We start from the raw sequence: 18,073 nt of genomic DNA, 5'->3' as shown, positions 1-18,073 counted from the left end.
AAAATATGTAAGTAGTCATAAGGTGCAAATGCTGATCAGCATTAGGATGTGGCTGTACTGTTTCACACAATGTACAAACTTAGTACTAAAAATAGTATACTAAAGTCTTTGGAAATCCAGTGGTATACTAGCCTGTTGCAAAGGTGCTACAACTGAATACTATGTAAGTTTTGCTGTAATTGTGCAGGACCTTTGTGCATTTACGGCAGTGAGGAGTCATTAGATTTTTTCCCCTCTGTGGTGATTGACCTTTGAAGAGAAATTGAGTGAGTTTACCCTCAACTCATTAGAAGTAGAAGAGGTAATTTCAATGAAATACATAAAATGCTGAGAGGCAAATGATTGCTTATGCTGAAAAATCTGGAACAGTATAAAGGTTTGATCTTTGGAGAGTAAAATAAGAAATATAGTTAAGAGATGTTAATCATTGTTAGTTATCTACATCCGCATTTGCATAGCTTGTTGTCTTTGGCACTCTGGTTGATCTTTCATTGATCCTATTATAGTTACTATTCTACAGATTTCCTGAGTATGCTTGCAGGAAAATGAATCTCAGGGTTGTATATGGTAACATATATGTACTTCGATAATAAAATTTACTTTGAACTTTGTTTGGAACTTGCTTCACTAGATGGTTAAGTATGCTCTATCAAGCATTTAGAAATTTAAGAACAGTATGTTTTTGAAACCAAGAAAATCAGTTGATATGAAGATTTGTTGAAAAGTTAACTTGAAGTAGAGCACAAGTCATGAGAGTATTACCTTATACACTGCCCGTTTTTCTTGGAGATCTATTTGAACAAACTGTGTTACCAGGAAAGGCAGCAAACTGAAAAGGAGTATCAATGTGATGCTGTGAGAAATGAATGTGATGCTGTGAGAAATGAATGCGCTGCTCTTAATATTTAGGCAAGAACATGCCAGCTAATAGTCACTACATGCTGCTGTCCTCTGGTGAAAACATACTTCCTTATAATGGAATTGTCAGCTAGATCTGGCCATAAATTGTAAACCATAAGTAAAAGTCAGTAAAATGTAAAGGACTAACATCCTATGGCAAATCACAAACTACTATAATTACTGTAAATCCAGAAGGAAAATTAACTGTACAGCAAATCGACATTTTTCCTACCTATCCAACTCAGTTTCTTTCACAATGGCTTTCTGATTAGCAGTTACAATGTCTTCTTCAAGTTGTATAATTCTAGCAGCATCTTCCTTGTATTTCTTCTCAATATCATCTTTCTCAATTTTCAAAGCTTCTGAACTCTGGAAGAGATCCTAGTCATAAAAAATGTAGAGGTGTTAAGAATTTCATCAGGGTAATAATTATAATATGTACATTTTATATACATGAAAGAAAATTACACATTTGTGATACATATATATTTATAAATGTATATAAACCATATTTATTTATAAATGTTGGGCAAAATATAGATGAGCTGATTAGTAAGTTTCCAGATGAGACAAAAATTGGTGGTGTTGTGGATAATAAAGATGATTGTCAAAGGACACTGTAGGAGAAAGATCAATTGCAGATGTGGATAGAAGAGTGACAAATGGAGTTTAATTCAGTCAAGTGTGAATTGCTGTGCTTTGGCTAATCAAATGTAAGGATAATGTATACTGTGAATGGCAAGACCCTAAATGGTATTTACAGTACTGTGCAAAAGTCTTGGGCACATATATAGCTAGGGTGTCTAAGACTTTTGCACAGTACTGCATGCCAATGTGAAGCAGGGAGCAAGTTTATAAAACTAGTGACAGCAAAGAATGTTGGGAATGGCAAAGGGAGTGCCGAGGGAGGGGTGTGGGATAGATAGCAGAGGAGTGCCAAGGGTGGGGTCTGTTGCAGGTACAGACACATCCAGCCCTGAGCCACCACACAAGATCATTTGATTCCAAACGTTTAACTGATCGCTACAGAATGTCTCTCTGTATTTCCCTCTCCCTGCCTCCATCCCACTCAATCCAAAAATAGAGACCCATATCATAATCAGGTTTATCATCACTCACATGCCAAGAAATTTGTCTTTTTTTTTGTGGCAGCAATACATACAATTAATACAGTACTGTCCAAAAGTCTTGGACACCTTTGCTATACAGGTTTCCCCTGCTATCCGGAGGTAGAGCGTTCCTATGAAAGCGTTTGTAAACTGAAATGTCGTAAAGCGAAGAAGCAATTACCATTAATTTATAAGGGAAAATTTTTTCAGCGTTCCCAGACCCAAAAAATAACCTACCAAATCATAAATAGCACATAAAACCTAAAATTACTCGATCATATAGTAAAAGCAGGAATGATATGATAAATACACAGCCTATATAAAGTAGAAATATTGTATGTAGTTTCACTTATCAAACTCGGGAAGACAGCGAGCCAAAATCGATTTGGAGAGAGAAAAAAAAAACGGCATGTACACACTTATGTACATGCATGTGCACATACACGCATGCGCAAACAACTGCCTGCACAAGGCTTCATGCTCATTGGTAGTCTTTCTCGGGATAAACACATGTATAAAGCTGGCGTCTTTTTTCGTAAAAGCGAAAATCCTCTTTGGTTAGCGAAAACAGGTACTAATGTAGGTCTTTCATAACAGCGAGCTGTCGTAAAGCGAATATTCGAAAAAGGGGGGGCCACCTGTATATATGTGCGTGCGTGTAACACACACACACACACACACACACACACACACACACACACACACACACACACACACACACACACACACACACACACACACACACACACACACACACACACACACACACACACACACACACACACACACACACACACACACACACACACACACACACACACACACACACACACACACACACACACACACACACACACACACACACACACACACACACACACAAAATGCTGGAGGAAGTCACGAGGTCAGGCAGCATCTGTAGAAATGCGTAACAGTCAACATTTCAGGCTGAGATGGGTGCTGAAGGGTCTCGGCCCAAAACATTGACTGTTTATTAATTTCCATAGATGCTGCCCGACCTGCTGAGTTCCTCCAGCATTTTGCATGTGCTAGTCTAGAATTGTCAAATACTAGAGGTCACACCCTTAAGATGAATGGGGAAAGTTTAAGGGAGGTGATTATGGTAATTTTGGTTTTACACAGAATTTACACAGGAGCCTGAACTGTGCTGCCAGGAATGGTGATGGTCACTATAAATTACTGTTTGTTTAGGTAACTGACAGTTGAATTGGGGAAGAGTTGATGGGTGTGTGAGAAAAGATTAACAAGGAAATAAGTGAAGGACAGGAATTGATGGAAATCTGGCATCGATGCAAGCTGAATGGCTCCTGTTATGACTTCAAAAACTAGGATATGATAATACAGTATATCACCACAATTTTATCAGTCATAAGTATTATTCTTTGTGTCAGGAATGTTTCCAGCTATTAAACAGTTGCCTTCCTAATTTGCATTGGGTTTCTGGATAACCATATATAATTGAGTCTGGCTTGAAGTCAAGAGTAGCCAATGTCATTTTACCTTTGTGGTTTAGCTCACTTACTGGGGTCAGTAGCCTGAATGCTCTGACGGCTATCATTCTGAGATTCAGTGACCTGGCCTTTCTGGAAGGTAATAAACAGTAACAGAAGTGTGCCTTGTGTTTTCTTACACGCGTTCTGTCATTCAATACAATGACTGATTCTGTACTTAGCTCAATCAGTTTTCCAACCTATTCCCTCATCTCTTAATGGCTCAGACCATATCAATCTCTGCTGTGAATATACTCAAAACCTAAGAATCTACAGCTACCCAAGTGAAGAAGTCTAAATATTTACAAGACTCTGAATTAAGATGATTTTCATTTCAGAAGTTAAATTTAAGGTTCTCCAACCCAAGGAAAGACTCTTGGCATTTACCTTTTCAAAGATCAAAGTCAACGGTCCAAATCAAGTTTATTCTCAAATGCACAAATACATATTTGTATTCGCATCAATATGACAGGTACATAGCATTTTCTAAACTCCAGCAACTATAGGACAACTTTACTTAATCTCTCCTCAGAGGACAATTTTATTACCCCAAGTACATAGTAGTTCAGGTGTGGTCTCACTCAAGCCCTAAACAACAGCAGCAAGACTTTCTCAGTTTTATACATCAAGTTCCTTGCAATAATACAGGAATATCATCTTCCTTCCAAACTACTTGCTTTACCTACTTGCCAATCTGGTTGGCCAATTCCAAAATCTATGGAATTTTGGAAGGTCATAACCAATGTATATTGATGGCTGTTGGGAGTAGATTAAGAAAGACAATGAATGCCCCTTCATGACTGTACCCCATGGCACTAACACTCACCATCATGAAGTGCCCCATAAGACTGGTCATGGCATACATCAATGCCAGACTCCTAGGTAACCTTGACCATATGCAATTCATCTACTGCCAATATAGGTATATGGCAAACACTATCTCCCGGCTCTACACTTATCTTTGGAGTATTTGGATAACAAAAACACATACATCTGACTCCTATATATTGACTACTGTTCTGCTTTCAATACAATAATTTCAAAAAACAAAAGTTATCGCCAAACTCCTGAGACCCAGCAGTCTCTCTACTTGTTTCAGAAAAGCAGCCAGCACAGTCAATGATCATCAGTCAGAAATCACAGAGATTTAAAAACACCTGTCACTAAGCCCAAAGGCAGCTTCAATCCTGCTGTTATAAGATTTTGAAAGGACCTCTTGTACATTAATTGTAAACATTTGACCTCAATCTACCTCACCAGAGCCCCTGCACCTTATCACCCACCCCCCCCCCCCCCCCAGTGTTACAATTTCTCTGTAATTGTAACATGCATTCTGTTACTGTTTTCCCATTGCATTACCTGGTTGTACTTAGATTATTAAATGATTTGTATTTGTGGCTAGCAGAACTAGGTTTTCACTGCATCTCAGTACATGTGAAAATTTATCAATTCCAACAATGGATTCTGTCAACTCCCCATGCTCTTAGATGGGCTATTTCAAGTGCTTTTCCAATGTATGTGAAGACTACAACATCACATTCTAGAAGAACAAATTTGCACTTATTTTTCATCTTTCAGAATCACAGGATGTTTCAAAATGCTTTATAACTAATAAAGTATTACTCTGAAGTATAATTATCAATATTATTTCAGAAAACATGACAAGTTATGTATAGCATAGAACAACAAACTACAATGTCCAGATAATCTGTTTTACGAATTGTGCTGCATAAGCTATAAGATAAGCTTCAAAAATATGTTGTGGAGCAGCGGTACTCTCTGAATGATATACGTGGTTCAGATGAACTGGAGAGTCAATAAGAGTTATCCAGCCAAGTAATGTGCTGCACTGAAATCTCTCTTCTGCTTTACAATTTGCAGGTGAAAAGCTTTCTGGAGAACAGTACATTCCAAACCACCAATGTGATTGATGGATTAAGGAACACACAATTTACATTATAAGGGCCAAATTGGTTATAATGCAATTTCAACTGGAAACTACAGAACAATTTAAGAGTTACTTTGGAATTTGACAAGTTGACAAAAAGGTGGCTTAGGAAAAATAGTTGTTTACATGCAACTTGCTCACAGTAATCAGACATTGCCTCCTGAAAACACATGTTGCTGCTTTCACAAGAAGCCATTGGAAACTGAACAGTGGCTTTTACTTAACCTTGAGCAAGTATGCCTAATTCAATGTTACAGAGCCTTTTTTATTTAAATTTACAGTACAAGCTATTAAAAACATGTTACTTTTGGAAACTCCTGCAAGGGAAAAAATAACTTGTTGTTGTAATTCTGAAACACTCCACCCCTTAACCTTCTTCCCCCACCCCCCCCCCCACCCCCCCATTGATACTGGTTTTTAATAACACGATTTTCAATACTGCATGGGTTCTGACAAATGTAACTTTTACATTACTGCAGAACCACTGATGCCTAACTGAGAGAACTGCAGTAAGGATCCTAAAATCTATTTTAACTTCATACCTTGTAATCCTTTTTTATTTGGTCACAGATTTCTTTCTCATGATGAATTTCTTTATCAAACTTTTCCATGCATTCATATGATTGCCCAAGTTCCACCTCAAGTCCGGATTTAGCTTTCAATAGTTCTTCTTTTTCTTTGAGCAACATTTCAATCTTTTGCTGAATATACAAAAAAGAGATTTATTTTTAATATATGTCAACCAGTTTAATTTCAACATTAAAATAATATCCTGCAACAAACTTCTTCCAAGAGGACTGCAAACTTGTTATTGGATTTGAAAGGCTTGCATGCCTCAATGACCCAGAGAGTTAAGTTGGCTGGAGTCAGGGGTTTATGCTTTGGTTCTTGGCAAGGTCACCCATACCAAACAGGTCAAAGCGTAGAGGGCAAACTAAGAGTTCTTGTTAAAGTGTAAGAACATAAGAAAGCACAGCAGGAGTAGGCTATGATGCTCTTGAACCTGCTTGCCATTCAGTGAGACCAATGGTCTGTAACTAGCATCGGTTCCTTTAGCTTATATCCTCATTTCTCCAAATCTGAAATCCACCTCTGCCATGAATTTATTTAATTAATCAGAAACTATAGCTTGCCAACACAAGAATTACAATCTTTGGAGAGAAATCCCTTCTCACTTAAGTTTCAAATTAGTCTCTTTTTCTAGAGATGACACCCCTCCCAGATTCTGCCATCATGACAGACACCATAAAAGTTTCTGCTCTGTCCACCACCATTAGAATCTCACGTAGTTTAATGATCACTTCAGTTTTTCTGAACTCAACAGTAGTAGCACAAACTATTCAAGCTCTTCTGATGTGACAACCATTTCAACTCAGTAACCTCTCCAGTAATTCTTTGTTTCAAGGAAACATTCACATTCTTACATGGAACAAAACTGAATACAGTGCTTTGGATGGTGCCTTAATAAAGCCTCATGTATTTGTAGCAAGACTACCCCTCCTTTTGTACTCCACCCTTCTAAAGGGATTGGACAGGCTAGATGCAGGAAGATTGTTTCCGATGTTGGGGAAGTCCAGAACGAGGGGTCACAGTTTAAGGATAAAGGGGAAGCCTTTTAGGACCAAGATGAGGAAAAACTTCTTCACACAGAGAGTGGTGAATCTGTGGAATTCTCTGCCACAGGAAACAGTTGAGGCCGGTTCATTGGCTATATTTAAGAGGGAGTTAGATATGGCCCTTGTGGCTAAAGGGATCAGGGGGTATGGAGCGAAAGCAGGTACAGGGTTCTGAGTTGGATGATCAGCCATGATCATACTGAATGGTGGTGCAGGCTCGAAGGGCCGAATGGCCGACTCCTGCACCTATTTTCTATGTTTCTAATGTGCCAAAAGCTCTCTTTACGATCCTACCTACCTGTGACATGACTTTCAAGAATTATGGATCTGAATTTCCAGATCCCCGTCCTACCGCACTCCTCAGTGCCCCACCATTCACCGTGTTAAGTCCTACCCTGGTGTGGTCTCTTAAAGTGCAACAGCTCACACTTGTCAGTATAAAATTCCATCTGCAATTTTTCAACCCATTTCTCTAGCTGTCCAGATCCCACTGGAAGCACAGAGAGCTTTTCCTCGATATCCACTATGCCTCCAATCTTCATGTCATCCACAAATTTGATAATCCAGTTTACTGCATTATCATCTGGAATGTTGATATAGATGACAAACAACAAAAGAACCAGTGTTGATTGATTGCTGCAGCACACCACTAGTTACAGGCTGACAGACAAAAGAGGCAACCACCTATTACAAGTCGACCTTCAATAATCCGGCACCATTGGGACCAGAGGAGTGCCAGATTAGTGAAAATGCCGAATTATAGAAGGATCACATTAAACAATAGCTAACCGCCTCATCTTACCTTTAAAATATCATGTAAATCAGTTCAAATTAGATAATAATGAAATAGAAATATTAAATGAGTAGCAAATGAAATTTTAATGGAGTAAAATACTGTACAGGCACAGATAAAATAAAGGGTACAGGTAAATGTACAGGAAATAACTTATACAGAACAGCTGAGCACTTCCGCTTCTAAAGTGAGATGCTTATTATACCTTCAGGCAAAGTTACATATCTGCAAGTGTGGGGTTGTCAGGATTATCAACAACTTCATCTTGAAAAATGAGTGAAGCATCAGGAACTGGTGCTGAAACTGGCATAACAGTTTCTTCAAAAAATGTTGATGTTGGTGGCAGCACATCTGGGTGAGCAGAAGTCGGAGAAAGGAGGTCTTCTATACGCCACATTTCACGCAACCGCCAGGCGGCCAGGGATTCGGCGCTGGGCTCTTGCCTCTGCACTCGTAGTTATTGAGAGAATCCTTGTTATTTTCTTTTCCTCTGCTTAGTAACATGCTTAACTTCAGCGGGCCGTCTGATCTGAGGTCATAGGCAGAAAAGAACAGAGCGCCAGCTGGGCGACGCTGGAGGGCAGTGCGCAACTGCCAGCAGGCGGGCAAGGCGGCGGACTGACCCAGCGCATGCCAGCTCTCTCGCCACTGGCGGTTAAGAAAGGCAGGTGCCGGGTGGCCGTGCCTCATGCAAATTATATTAATAAATGCAGGAAAACAAGCAGGAATCGCCTGTCTGAGCTTACAAGAGTTTGCCAACATGTGAACAGAGCTAGCGCAACCAAAACAATGCGCAGCAGATTGGTACGGTGGCCTGGGAAATTTGAAATTACAGTTGTGCGGAAAATTTGAAATCAGTGCTGGATTTTCAAAGGAACTGGATGACAGGTAGTCAGATTAGTGAAGGTCGACTGTACCACTCTCTAGCCTTTCTCGAAGACAGTGTCTCATCCACTTTCATGCTGCCTTTCACTTTTCATCAACTTTCACAAACCTATTGTAAAACTTCTTGCACTAGTTAAGGATTCTGACCAAACTGGAACCAAAAGGTCACAGAGGCTTGCTCAAATAAACCTCAGGTTTTCTTGCAGACCAAAACCTTAGATAGTTAATGATGAGCTTAGATTAGAAAAGCCACATTGCGTTAGAAATGATCAAATAATGATAGGCTTATCAAAAGAAAGAACACATGACATTCAATGTAAATTTGTCATTTTTTTATACATATCTTGTTGTGAATGATTCTGCCATATTATTGTGGCATCATCCAATATAAAATTCACAGTTGAATGTCTATGAGGCAGATTTTCTAGTCATTTAGCCTCAAGGCCTAAATGACTTGATCTGGTCTTCACCCATTTGGCAGCACAAGTCTTCAGGCAGCAATTCAAACAAAGAAATTAATCACATTTTCCTCTGTTTAAACCAATAATGCTAAAATTTGTCTTGGGCAACTTGACTTCTTTCAGCTGGACTCACTGAACCAAAACAACTAGGAAACTAAATCTTTGAAAATTTAGCAAAAAAAATTAAATTTGAAGATATCCTACCTCAAGAAAGTTTGTTTTTGTTGTCACCACAAGCATGTCAGAGCTTGTGTCATCTTCCATGGTAAGTAGGTCATCTGTGGGAGATGGCACACGGAACTGGAAAGGTGTACTTGCTCCTCGGATTTCTCCTTTATGTGTTACGTAGCAGAACTGATAAAACTCTCCATCATCATTTGGAAGGTAATAGCCTGTTAAAAGATTTCAATGTTGCTTTTTAATAGATATCATTCTCAAATTTAAAGTAACTTTACAAAAACTGTGGCAACCTATGTAATTTTATACAATTAACCTCATTAATTTCATGCTATAAATCACTGCTGACACTGGTGATGGAAGTTCATCTTCACAGATGATAAATGATGTCTGAGCTATTCCAACAGACTGTACATCAACACATTTTGTGTTGCCTCCTTCAAACTCTATTGGCCCAGTTTCAATACTGATTGTGGAATTTACAAGTTCTTTCCATAATGTGTACAATTCCTGAGTAGTTAGGCTTCTTCCCACATCCCAAAGAATTGTTGAATGGTTAGCTGGCAGCTGCAACATACCTTTTGGTATAGGTTAATGGCAAAAGGAGAATTAAAACGAGGTGGGTCTGCACAAGACATGAGTATAGGGAAATGAGGGGAATGGGAGATCTCTACCAGAGGACCCAACAGCTTCCACCCGAGTCAGTATTGGATAGTGGACTACTTGACAGATAGACCTCAGTATGTGCGGTTGGGAGACTGTAGGTCTGACACGGTGGTCAGCAGCACAGGAGCGCCGCAGGGGACCGTGCTTTCTCCGGTCCTGTTCATCCTGTACACATCAGACTTCCAATATAACTCAGAGTCCTGCCATGTGCAGAAGTTCGCTGATGATACGGCCATAGTGGGGTGTGTCAGGAATGGACAGGAGGAAGAGTATAGGAAACTGATACAGGACTTTGTGATATGGTGCAACTCAAACTACCTGCGTCTCAATATCACCAAGACCAAGGAGATGGTGGTGGACTTTAGGAGATCTAGGCCTCATATGGAGCCAGTGATCATTAATGGAGAATGTGTGGAGCAGGTTAAGACCTACAAGTATCTGGGAGTACAGTTAGACGAGAAGCTAGACTGGACTGCCAACACAGATGCCTTGTGCAGGAAGGCACAGAGTCGACTGTACTTCCTTAGAAGGTTGGCGTCATTCAATGTTTGTAGTGAGATGCTGAAGATGTTCTATAGGTCAGTTGTGGAGAGCGCCCTCTTCTTTGTGGTGGCGTGTTGGGGAGGCAGCATTAAGAAGAGGGACGCCTCACGTCTTAATAACTGGTAAGGAAGGCGGGCTCTGTCGTGGGCAAAGTACTGGAGAGTATAACATCAGTAGCAGAGCGAAGGGTGCTGAGTAGGCTACGGTCAATTATGGAAAACCCTGAACATCCTCTACATAGCACCATCCAGAGACAGAGAAGCAGTTTCAGTGACAGGTTGCTATCGATGCAATGCTCCTCAGACAGGATGAAGAGATCAATACTCCCCAATGCCATTCGGCTTTACAATTCAACCGCCAGGAGTAAGATATGTTAAAGTGCCGGGGTTAGGACTCAATGTATTTAAGTAAACTACTTAAGAACTTTTTAAAAGCTATTATTAATGCTTTTTGAGAGGGTGATTTTAGATGCATATCATATTTTTACTGAGTTAAGTATTGTATGTAATTAGTTTTGCTACAATAAGTGTATGGGACATTGGAAAAAATGTTGAATTTCCCCATGGGGATGAATAAAGTATCTATCTATCTAAAAATAAATACTTTCCATATTGATTTCAAATTTTTGCAATACAGGTGTTCCCCCCCCCCCCACTTTACAAAGGTAGAGCGTTCCTATGAAACCTTCCTTAAGCCGAAATGGCGTAAAGCGAAGAACCAGTAATTTATACGGGAAGAATTTCCGTAAAAGCAAAAATCCTCTTTGTAATATGAAAACAGGTTACTGATGTAGGTCTTTTGTAAAAGCGAAGTGGCTTAAAGCGAACATTTGTAAAGCAAGGGGGACACCTGTATGTGCAGAAATTATTCTGCAGGTATACACCAGTAATATTTTGGATTAACTTTGATTTCTGATAAAGCTAATTTGGCTTACCTTGAAAGACGACATGACGAATATATGAAATTCCTTCTGCATAATTTTCTGGTACTTGAGACCACAGAAATGTGTAATAATCACGAGCAGTGCTCCAGCCAACCTAAACATTAAAAAAGTTGCAATATTCATATTTTATATTATTGTAACTTCAGTTCCACTTATTTGTTAAAGTTAACTTTGGTGGCAGATAATTGTTATAAATAGCTGTTCTGGCTTACAGTAAATTAATGTAAATAGCTGTTAAATATACTTTAAAATATAAATTAGCTAAGTGTGAAGAATTTAAGTTAATCAATACAACTAGTGGTTTTAATTTAAAAAATCAGGTGAACCTAACCCCTTAATTGCTCTGTTCGGTTTTTGGGGCGAGACAGATTTATGTCTGGGTCCGAACAAATGTCGAATACTATCCTTTGCCTCTCTCCTGGCGAGACGCTTGATCCTCCTTAGATGGAGAGATGTTGCCCCGCCCACTCATGCGCAATGGCTTAACGACATTATGGCCTGCTTGGACCTCGAAAAAATTCATTATTCAGTTCTTAATTCGGATCTAAAGTTCCATAAGGTCTGGGGACCTTTTATCGAGTACTTTCATAACCTTCCTCTTGACTAGGGTTTTTTTTTCTTTTTTTTCTTCTTTTCGGTCCCTTGCTTTCAGCTCCCTTTTTTTTCTGGTAGTAGGCATTATTATCCTCTGTTACTAAGTGTATTCACAGTCTGGGAGTTTGACTGTCCGGACTTATACTCTTTATAATGTGTGGTGGTTGGTCTGGAGTTGTTGTTTTTTTCTTGTGTTGTGGGGCTTGGGGAGGACACTAAGCTCACTTGTCTTTAATTTAGGTGCTTTTTTGTTAAATTCTCTTCGTTTGTAGCATATTGTTATTGTATGCTTAATCTTGCACTGTATTAATGCTCCCCATTGGGATTTGGGGTTTTTAATTTTGTAAAATGTTTTGAAAAACTAATAAAAAAAAAAATTTTTAAATCAGGTGAATCATGACAAGTATGTTGATATGACTTAGATTAATGCTCAGATCTGCAGTTAACAATTTAATAAGGAACTACAGCATACTATATATTGCACAGTGAAAGAAAAGTTATATACAAATAATGGCATCATCTCAGTGTTGCTCAACACATCAGAAGTGCATTTATAATAATTAAGACAAAAGCAAATTTAAAAACATTTGAAATGATCAGACAATAATTCTTGTAAGTTTAATTATGCACCTAAATTATCTTAAAGTTTGCATTTGCCAACATCAAAGGATCATTGGTGCCTTTTCATATCTAACCACATAATAATTCCTATCATCACAAATACAAACTGCCCACATAAGAAAACTAGTCTTCAACTGAATGTGTGCCAAATATCAGAATCAGAATCAGACTTTAATCGCCAAGTACCTATGCACATACAAGGAATTTACTTCTGGCAGATGTTGTCTCTCTGCTCATAACAATAATAATGATAAATATAAATGAAAATATAGATTATACATACAGGTAGTGCAATCCAAGTAATAGTTAGCCGACAGTTAACCGGCAGTTAACTGTTCAGCAAAGTGACCGCAGTAGGGAAAAAACTTCTCCAGTGCCTATTAGTCTTAGTCTGGAGGGATCTGAAGCGCCTACCAGACGGAAGCAGATCAAACAGTCCGTGCGCAGGATGGGAGGAGTCCTTTATGATGTTCCCCGCCCTCTTCTTCAACCTGGAAGAGTACAGGTCCACAATAGAGGCCAGGGAGGCTCCAATGATGCGCTCGGCAGTCCTCACTGTGCGCTGTAGTCTGGTTCTATCCTGCTTGGTGGCGGCTCCAAACCACACAATGATGGAGGTGCACAGGACAGACTCAATGACTGCAGTGTAGAACTGCAGCAGCAATTCCTGAGGCAGACCCGTATTTTCTCAAGAGCCGCAGGAAATACATCCGCTGCTGGGCCTTCTTCAGGATGGAGCAGGATGGTTAAATTACCCCAAATCAACAATTTATTGCTATTAAAAGTGCAATGTACTGAGAAGATTTCCTCTTAATCCTTTGCTGCAGTAACTACTGCATGCATTATTACATTCTAAGAGGACTCAATAAAAATGCAGCATATAAAGGTCACCATTTTATATTTTGAAACAAGGGTGTCCTTCAACTGATTTAGTTTATTGTTGCTGTACGCTAGTATGCAAGTCCTTACATAATTAATGTGCTTCAGGGGAAATACAGGAACTTTCTGCTTGAGAGAATGGTGGAAAGAGAGATCTTCAAGCCATTTAAGACATATCCACTTAAATCACCAAGGCACTGAAACCCATGACCAAATTCAGGGAAATAGGCATAGTATAGATGGGAACCTAATGGTCAGCATGGGCCAAGTGGCCTGCTTCTGCTCTTTTGTTTTGTGATCTTGTGAATAAGGAAGTTTCTGTGACACAAATACGAACAACCCATATAATGGCTTTCATTAGATATACTTGCAAATTCAACAAATTATTCTCAAACATAAACTATATAACATTCAATCAGTTTATCTTAAATATATGCCATTGCCCAGTCTAAACCATAGAAAAAATGATTTAAATGACAGCAATTTAGACTCATAACTGTAGTCAATTCTCTACATAGCTGATAGAGAGGGTGTTAAATTGACTGCTGCTAGGTGATGGCCACCTTTTTAATAGAATCATTTAACATCTATTCAAATTTCACTGAAACAAACACCTGCATCCAGTTGAGTACATTTACAATTACATCAGCGAGCTATGGGGATAAGTGGTGATGACAACTTGCTTATCCAGCATTGCTGTGAAATATACAGAGATCTTCCATGAAAAGGATAGATGTCACATTAACTTCATTGGACCCTATCAAAATAGTGGCAAGCTTGTCAAAAATGATTGTTAAACCTGCTCTCTGCCTAGATCTGAACCTATAATCGTAAATAGGATTTTAACTGCTGCACCATATCACAGACAAATACTCCACTAACATTTTTTAATTAAAAAAAGAAAATAGAACTGTAGGAAGTAAATGCTAAATCTTGTCACTTGAGTTATATATTTTTAATATGCATAAAAAGGGCCCAAGAGGATCATTGGGGATCTGAATCACCCCAACCACAAACTGTTCCAGCTGCTACCATCCAGGAAATAGTACCGCAGCATTAAAGCCAGGACCAAGGTCCAGGTTCCGGGACCGCTTCTTCCACCAGGTCATCAGACTGATTAATTCTCGCTGATACAATTGTATTTCTATGTTATATTGATTGTCCTGTTGTACATACTATTTATTACAAATTACTATAAATTGCACAATGTACATTTAGACGGAGACATAGCAAAGATTTTTACTCATGTATGTGAAGGATGCAAGAAATAAAGTCAGTTCAAAATACTAAAAATGGTCACTTTATAAATAAAAATACATCTGTGGATACAAGCATATCATCATCAGCCATAAGAAAAAAAAACAATTTTCATTTTAATAGAAATGAAGTCTATAAGTCACACAAGATGTTGACATCCATAATAACATTCTAGCTTTAATAAAGCGTATCGACTCAATACTCCTGAATGCCCAACTTTAAACACTGTGGTTTTCTTTAAGCAACAGCCTTCTTCACATCTTTAAAACTAAAAAAACAACTGACGACTTTTGAACTTCTATTTAGAAGCTCATCAGAATCAGATTTAATGTCACGAAATTTGTTGTCTTTACAGCAGTACAATGTATTAAAATAATAATAGTGAAAAAACTTGAATTACAATTAGTATATACATATTAAATAGTTAAATAAGTAGTGCAAAAAAAAGGTAGTGAGATAGTGTTCATGGGTTCAATGCCCATTCAGAAATCCATGGCAGAGGGGAAGAAGCTATTCCTGGGCAATGGGGGTCTTTAATGATGGATGCCATCTTTTTGAGGCATAGCTCCTTGAGGAAGTCCTGAGTACTACAGAAGCTAGTAGAGTCTCCCATTCTTCTGATACAAATACTGTACTGTCAAAAACAGCTTTCACTTTTCTTTGGTATTTATAGTTTGAAGTTTTTTATTCTTATTTACAATAATAATTTTTGATATGTTCTGAAACTAGTCCTCAAATCAGCCTATCCAGGTGCTTACCACTAAGCTGTTTTATTTTAAAAAGTCATTTTTAGGCACTAAAACATAGGCATAGGCACAAAGAGACAAAGGCAGGAATTATTCCCACTGTAAACAGCAGCTGGGAGATTCAGCTCCGGTTTGGTCTCCCAGCTAAAGGGAATATATTGAAAGTTCCCAAAAGGATACAACAAAAGGTACAATGCACTAATTCCCGGGATAAGGTGCCTCAGCATGGGCAGTTAGACAACTGGGGCTCCCCCCCCCTACTCTCTGGATCCAAAAGAATGGGAGATCAGCTCAATGAAACTTGAAACTTCTTAAAACATCTGATAGACTACTTGCAAGGATTGTGTTTTTCTGGCGAGCCTGCCTGGAAAAGTTGGTAGAGAGGGTGGCGGGGGGGGGGGGGGGGTGGAGGGAGAGTTGTCAATTCAAAGCTCTGGTTATTACATTCAGTATAATGCTTCTATTTCTTATCAACAAACTGGTTTTGTACTCTCTAAATATTGGAAGTGCTAGAAGCAATCCAATTGGAACATGTAACATATTTTCTGGGGTTTAACAATGTATGCAGAAGGTTGATATATCCCTGTATGTGTACCTAGAATTAAGGACAAGAGGCTCAGAATAGTCTGTGTTTTAAGGCTCCTGTAATGAGATAATAATGAGAACAGGACATATTTTGGATGAGGGTCCTTCAAGTTTGATGCCATCTTCTTAAGGCATTGTCTTTTGAAGATGTTCCCAATGTTGGGGAGGCTAGAAAAGGAGCTGGGTAAGTCTACAGTGACGACAGCTTTTTTCGATCCTGCATTTAGTGGACAGTGATGCAACCTGTCACAATGATCTCTACAGTATATCTGGTGACATACCAAATCTCCTCAAACTCAATGAAGTATAGCCGCTGGCATATTTATTCTTGTTAATTGGATTTGTCCTGTTTTCTGGTGACATCTCATTCCTGGGCAACATTCCCGCTGAAACATCCTGCTGTTTAGCCAATTTAAGTGCCAGCCCAGATTGAAATGCTCAGGGTATCGGGGCTGGAGGAGAGTGGCAGGGTGGTGTTCATTGGTGTTGGTGCTCAAAGAGGTCTACTCGTCTCTGCGCTGAACTGAGGCTGCAGCCTGCAACTAATGGACCCTTGGACCGGCTGTGACAGGCTTCGTGGCTGTGGACTCACTTTCATGAACTTCAGTTCGGAATAGCATTTACTTACTTTTATTGTTTGTATGGTTTGTGATTTCTTTTCTGCATGTTGGGTGTACGACTGGGTTTTTTTAAAAATGGATATGTTGGGTTTCTTTGTTTTGTGGCTGCCCACAAGGAGATGAATATTAAGGTTGTATATAGTATATACATTAATACATTATATATACATTAATAGATGAACTTTGAAACCTAGTGAGGTGGGTGTTGGGGAATGGAAGAGAATAACCTTACAGAAGAGAAATAATCCAAGCAACACGGAACAGCTGCACGACTGGCCTTTGAGTGTGCCTCCTGAGGAGTTTCAGCTCCATTCTTGAAGCTGGTGCTACTGTAAAACCACATTCTTCACTGGCCAGATAATACCAAGTCGAACAAAACAAACTTTGCAAAGTGAAATATCACTGTTAGTGGAATCCTACTGGTGCTAACAGAATCACCTACATTTTCTACACCCAGGAATCTGTAATGTCCAAAAATTGGCTGAGGATAGCTTGCTGTAAAATTGGAAGCAAAAGGAGAGAGCTCAGACAGACCGGCTGCTTGGCATTTCTGGCTGAATAAAGCTGCAAATGGTTTCACTTTAACACTTAGACAGGGAGTCTCAATATCATTGAACATGATTGGTTGTACTTATTTGTTTTGGTCAATGTAGATTGAATAAATGAACCTAGCCAGCAGGTTTGCATCAAACACGAGCTAAATCTCTCTAGCAAATGCGAGTAGTTTCTAATGACTAGGCTGCATTTAACCATTTAAATGGCTGTAATCCAGAACATGCATGCAATTTCAAATACAGAAAACTTAAATTTATTGCACGTCAAGTGGTGCTATTTCTGTCAATATGTTCTATTGTTGAATTCCATATAGAGTTTAACAGCAAAATTCTACCTTGCTGACATTTCCCAAGGCTAGACCTGTTCGAGGATTCAATACTCCATTAATTTCAATGTGATTACAGGACCCCGGTTATACGGAAAGGGAAGCTCTGGAAAGGTCAAATGAGTTGAATTATAGCAAGCTCATGTTCATTATTTCTCACATATCGCCATTCTCAGTGAATCTTAGCCAAATTAGCACCATTTTCCAAATAAACACTGTTCCATGATACTGAGAATACATGTTCATTATTGTGTGTCAAACCATATGAAGTCCGGAGCATTTAAGTGTATTTGATAAAAATACATCTCCACAACAGTAAAACAAGTGCTGTATTTACTA

General features: G+C 38.9%; 1 protein-coding gene across 1 annotated transcript in view; it reads right to left on the bottom strand.

The window, feature by feature from the left end:
* Positions 1-18,073, bottom strand: part of tax1bp1b (Tax1 (human T-cell leukemia virus type I) binding protein 1b) — a 111,387-nt gene that overhangs the window by 66,299 nt on the left and 27,015 nt on the right. The window contains exons 3-6 of the mRNA XM_073024466.1: positions 11,544-11,646; positions 9,428-9,615; positions 6,011-6,169; positions 1,133-1,281 (exon numbers count right to left, since the gene is read on the bottom strand). Of these exons, the coding sequence (XP_072880567.1) occupies positions 1,133-1,281; positions 6,011-6,169; positions 9,428-9,615; positions 11,544-11,646 (599 nt within the window). The remainder of the gene's footprint in view (positions 1-1,132; positions 1,282-6,010; positions 6,170-9,427; positions 9,616-11,543; positions 11,647-18,073) is intronic.

The sequence above is a fragment of the Hemitrygon akajei genome, chromosome 20, assembly GCF_048418815.1.
Source record: "Hemitrygon akajei chromosome 20, sHemAka1.3, whole genome shotgun sequence".
In the NCBI taxonomy this organism is placed as follows: domain Eukaryota; kingdom Metazoa; phylum Chordata; class Chondrichthyes; order Myliobatiformes; family Dasyatidae; genus Hemitrygon; species Hemitrygon akajei.
The sequence above is the reverse complement of the archived record's forward strand: the minus strand, read 5'-3'. Positions and strand labels throughout refer to the sequence as shown.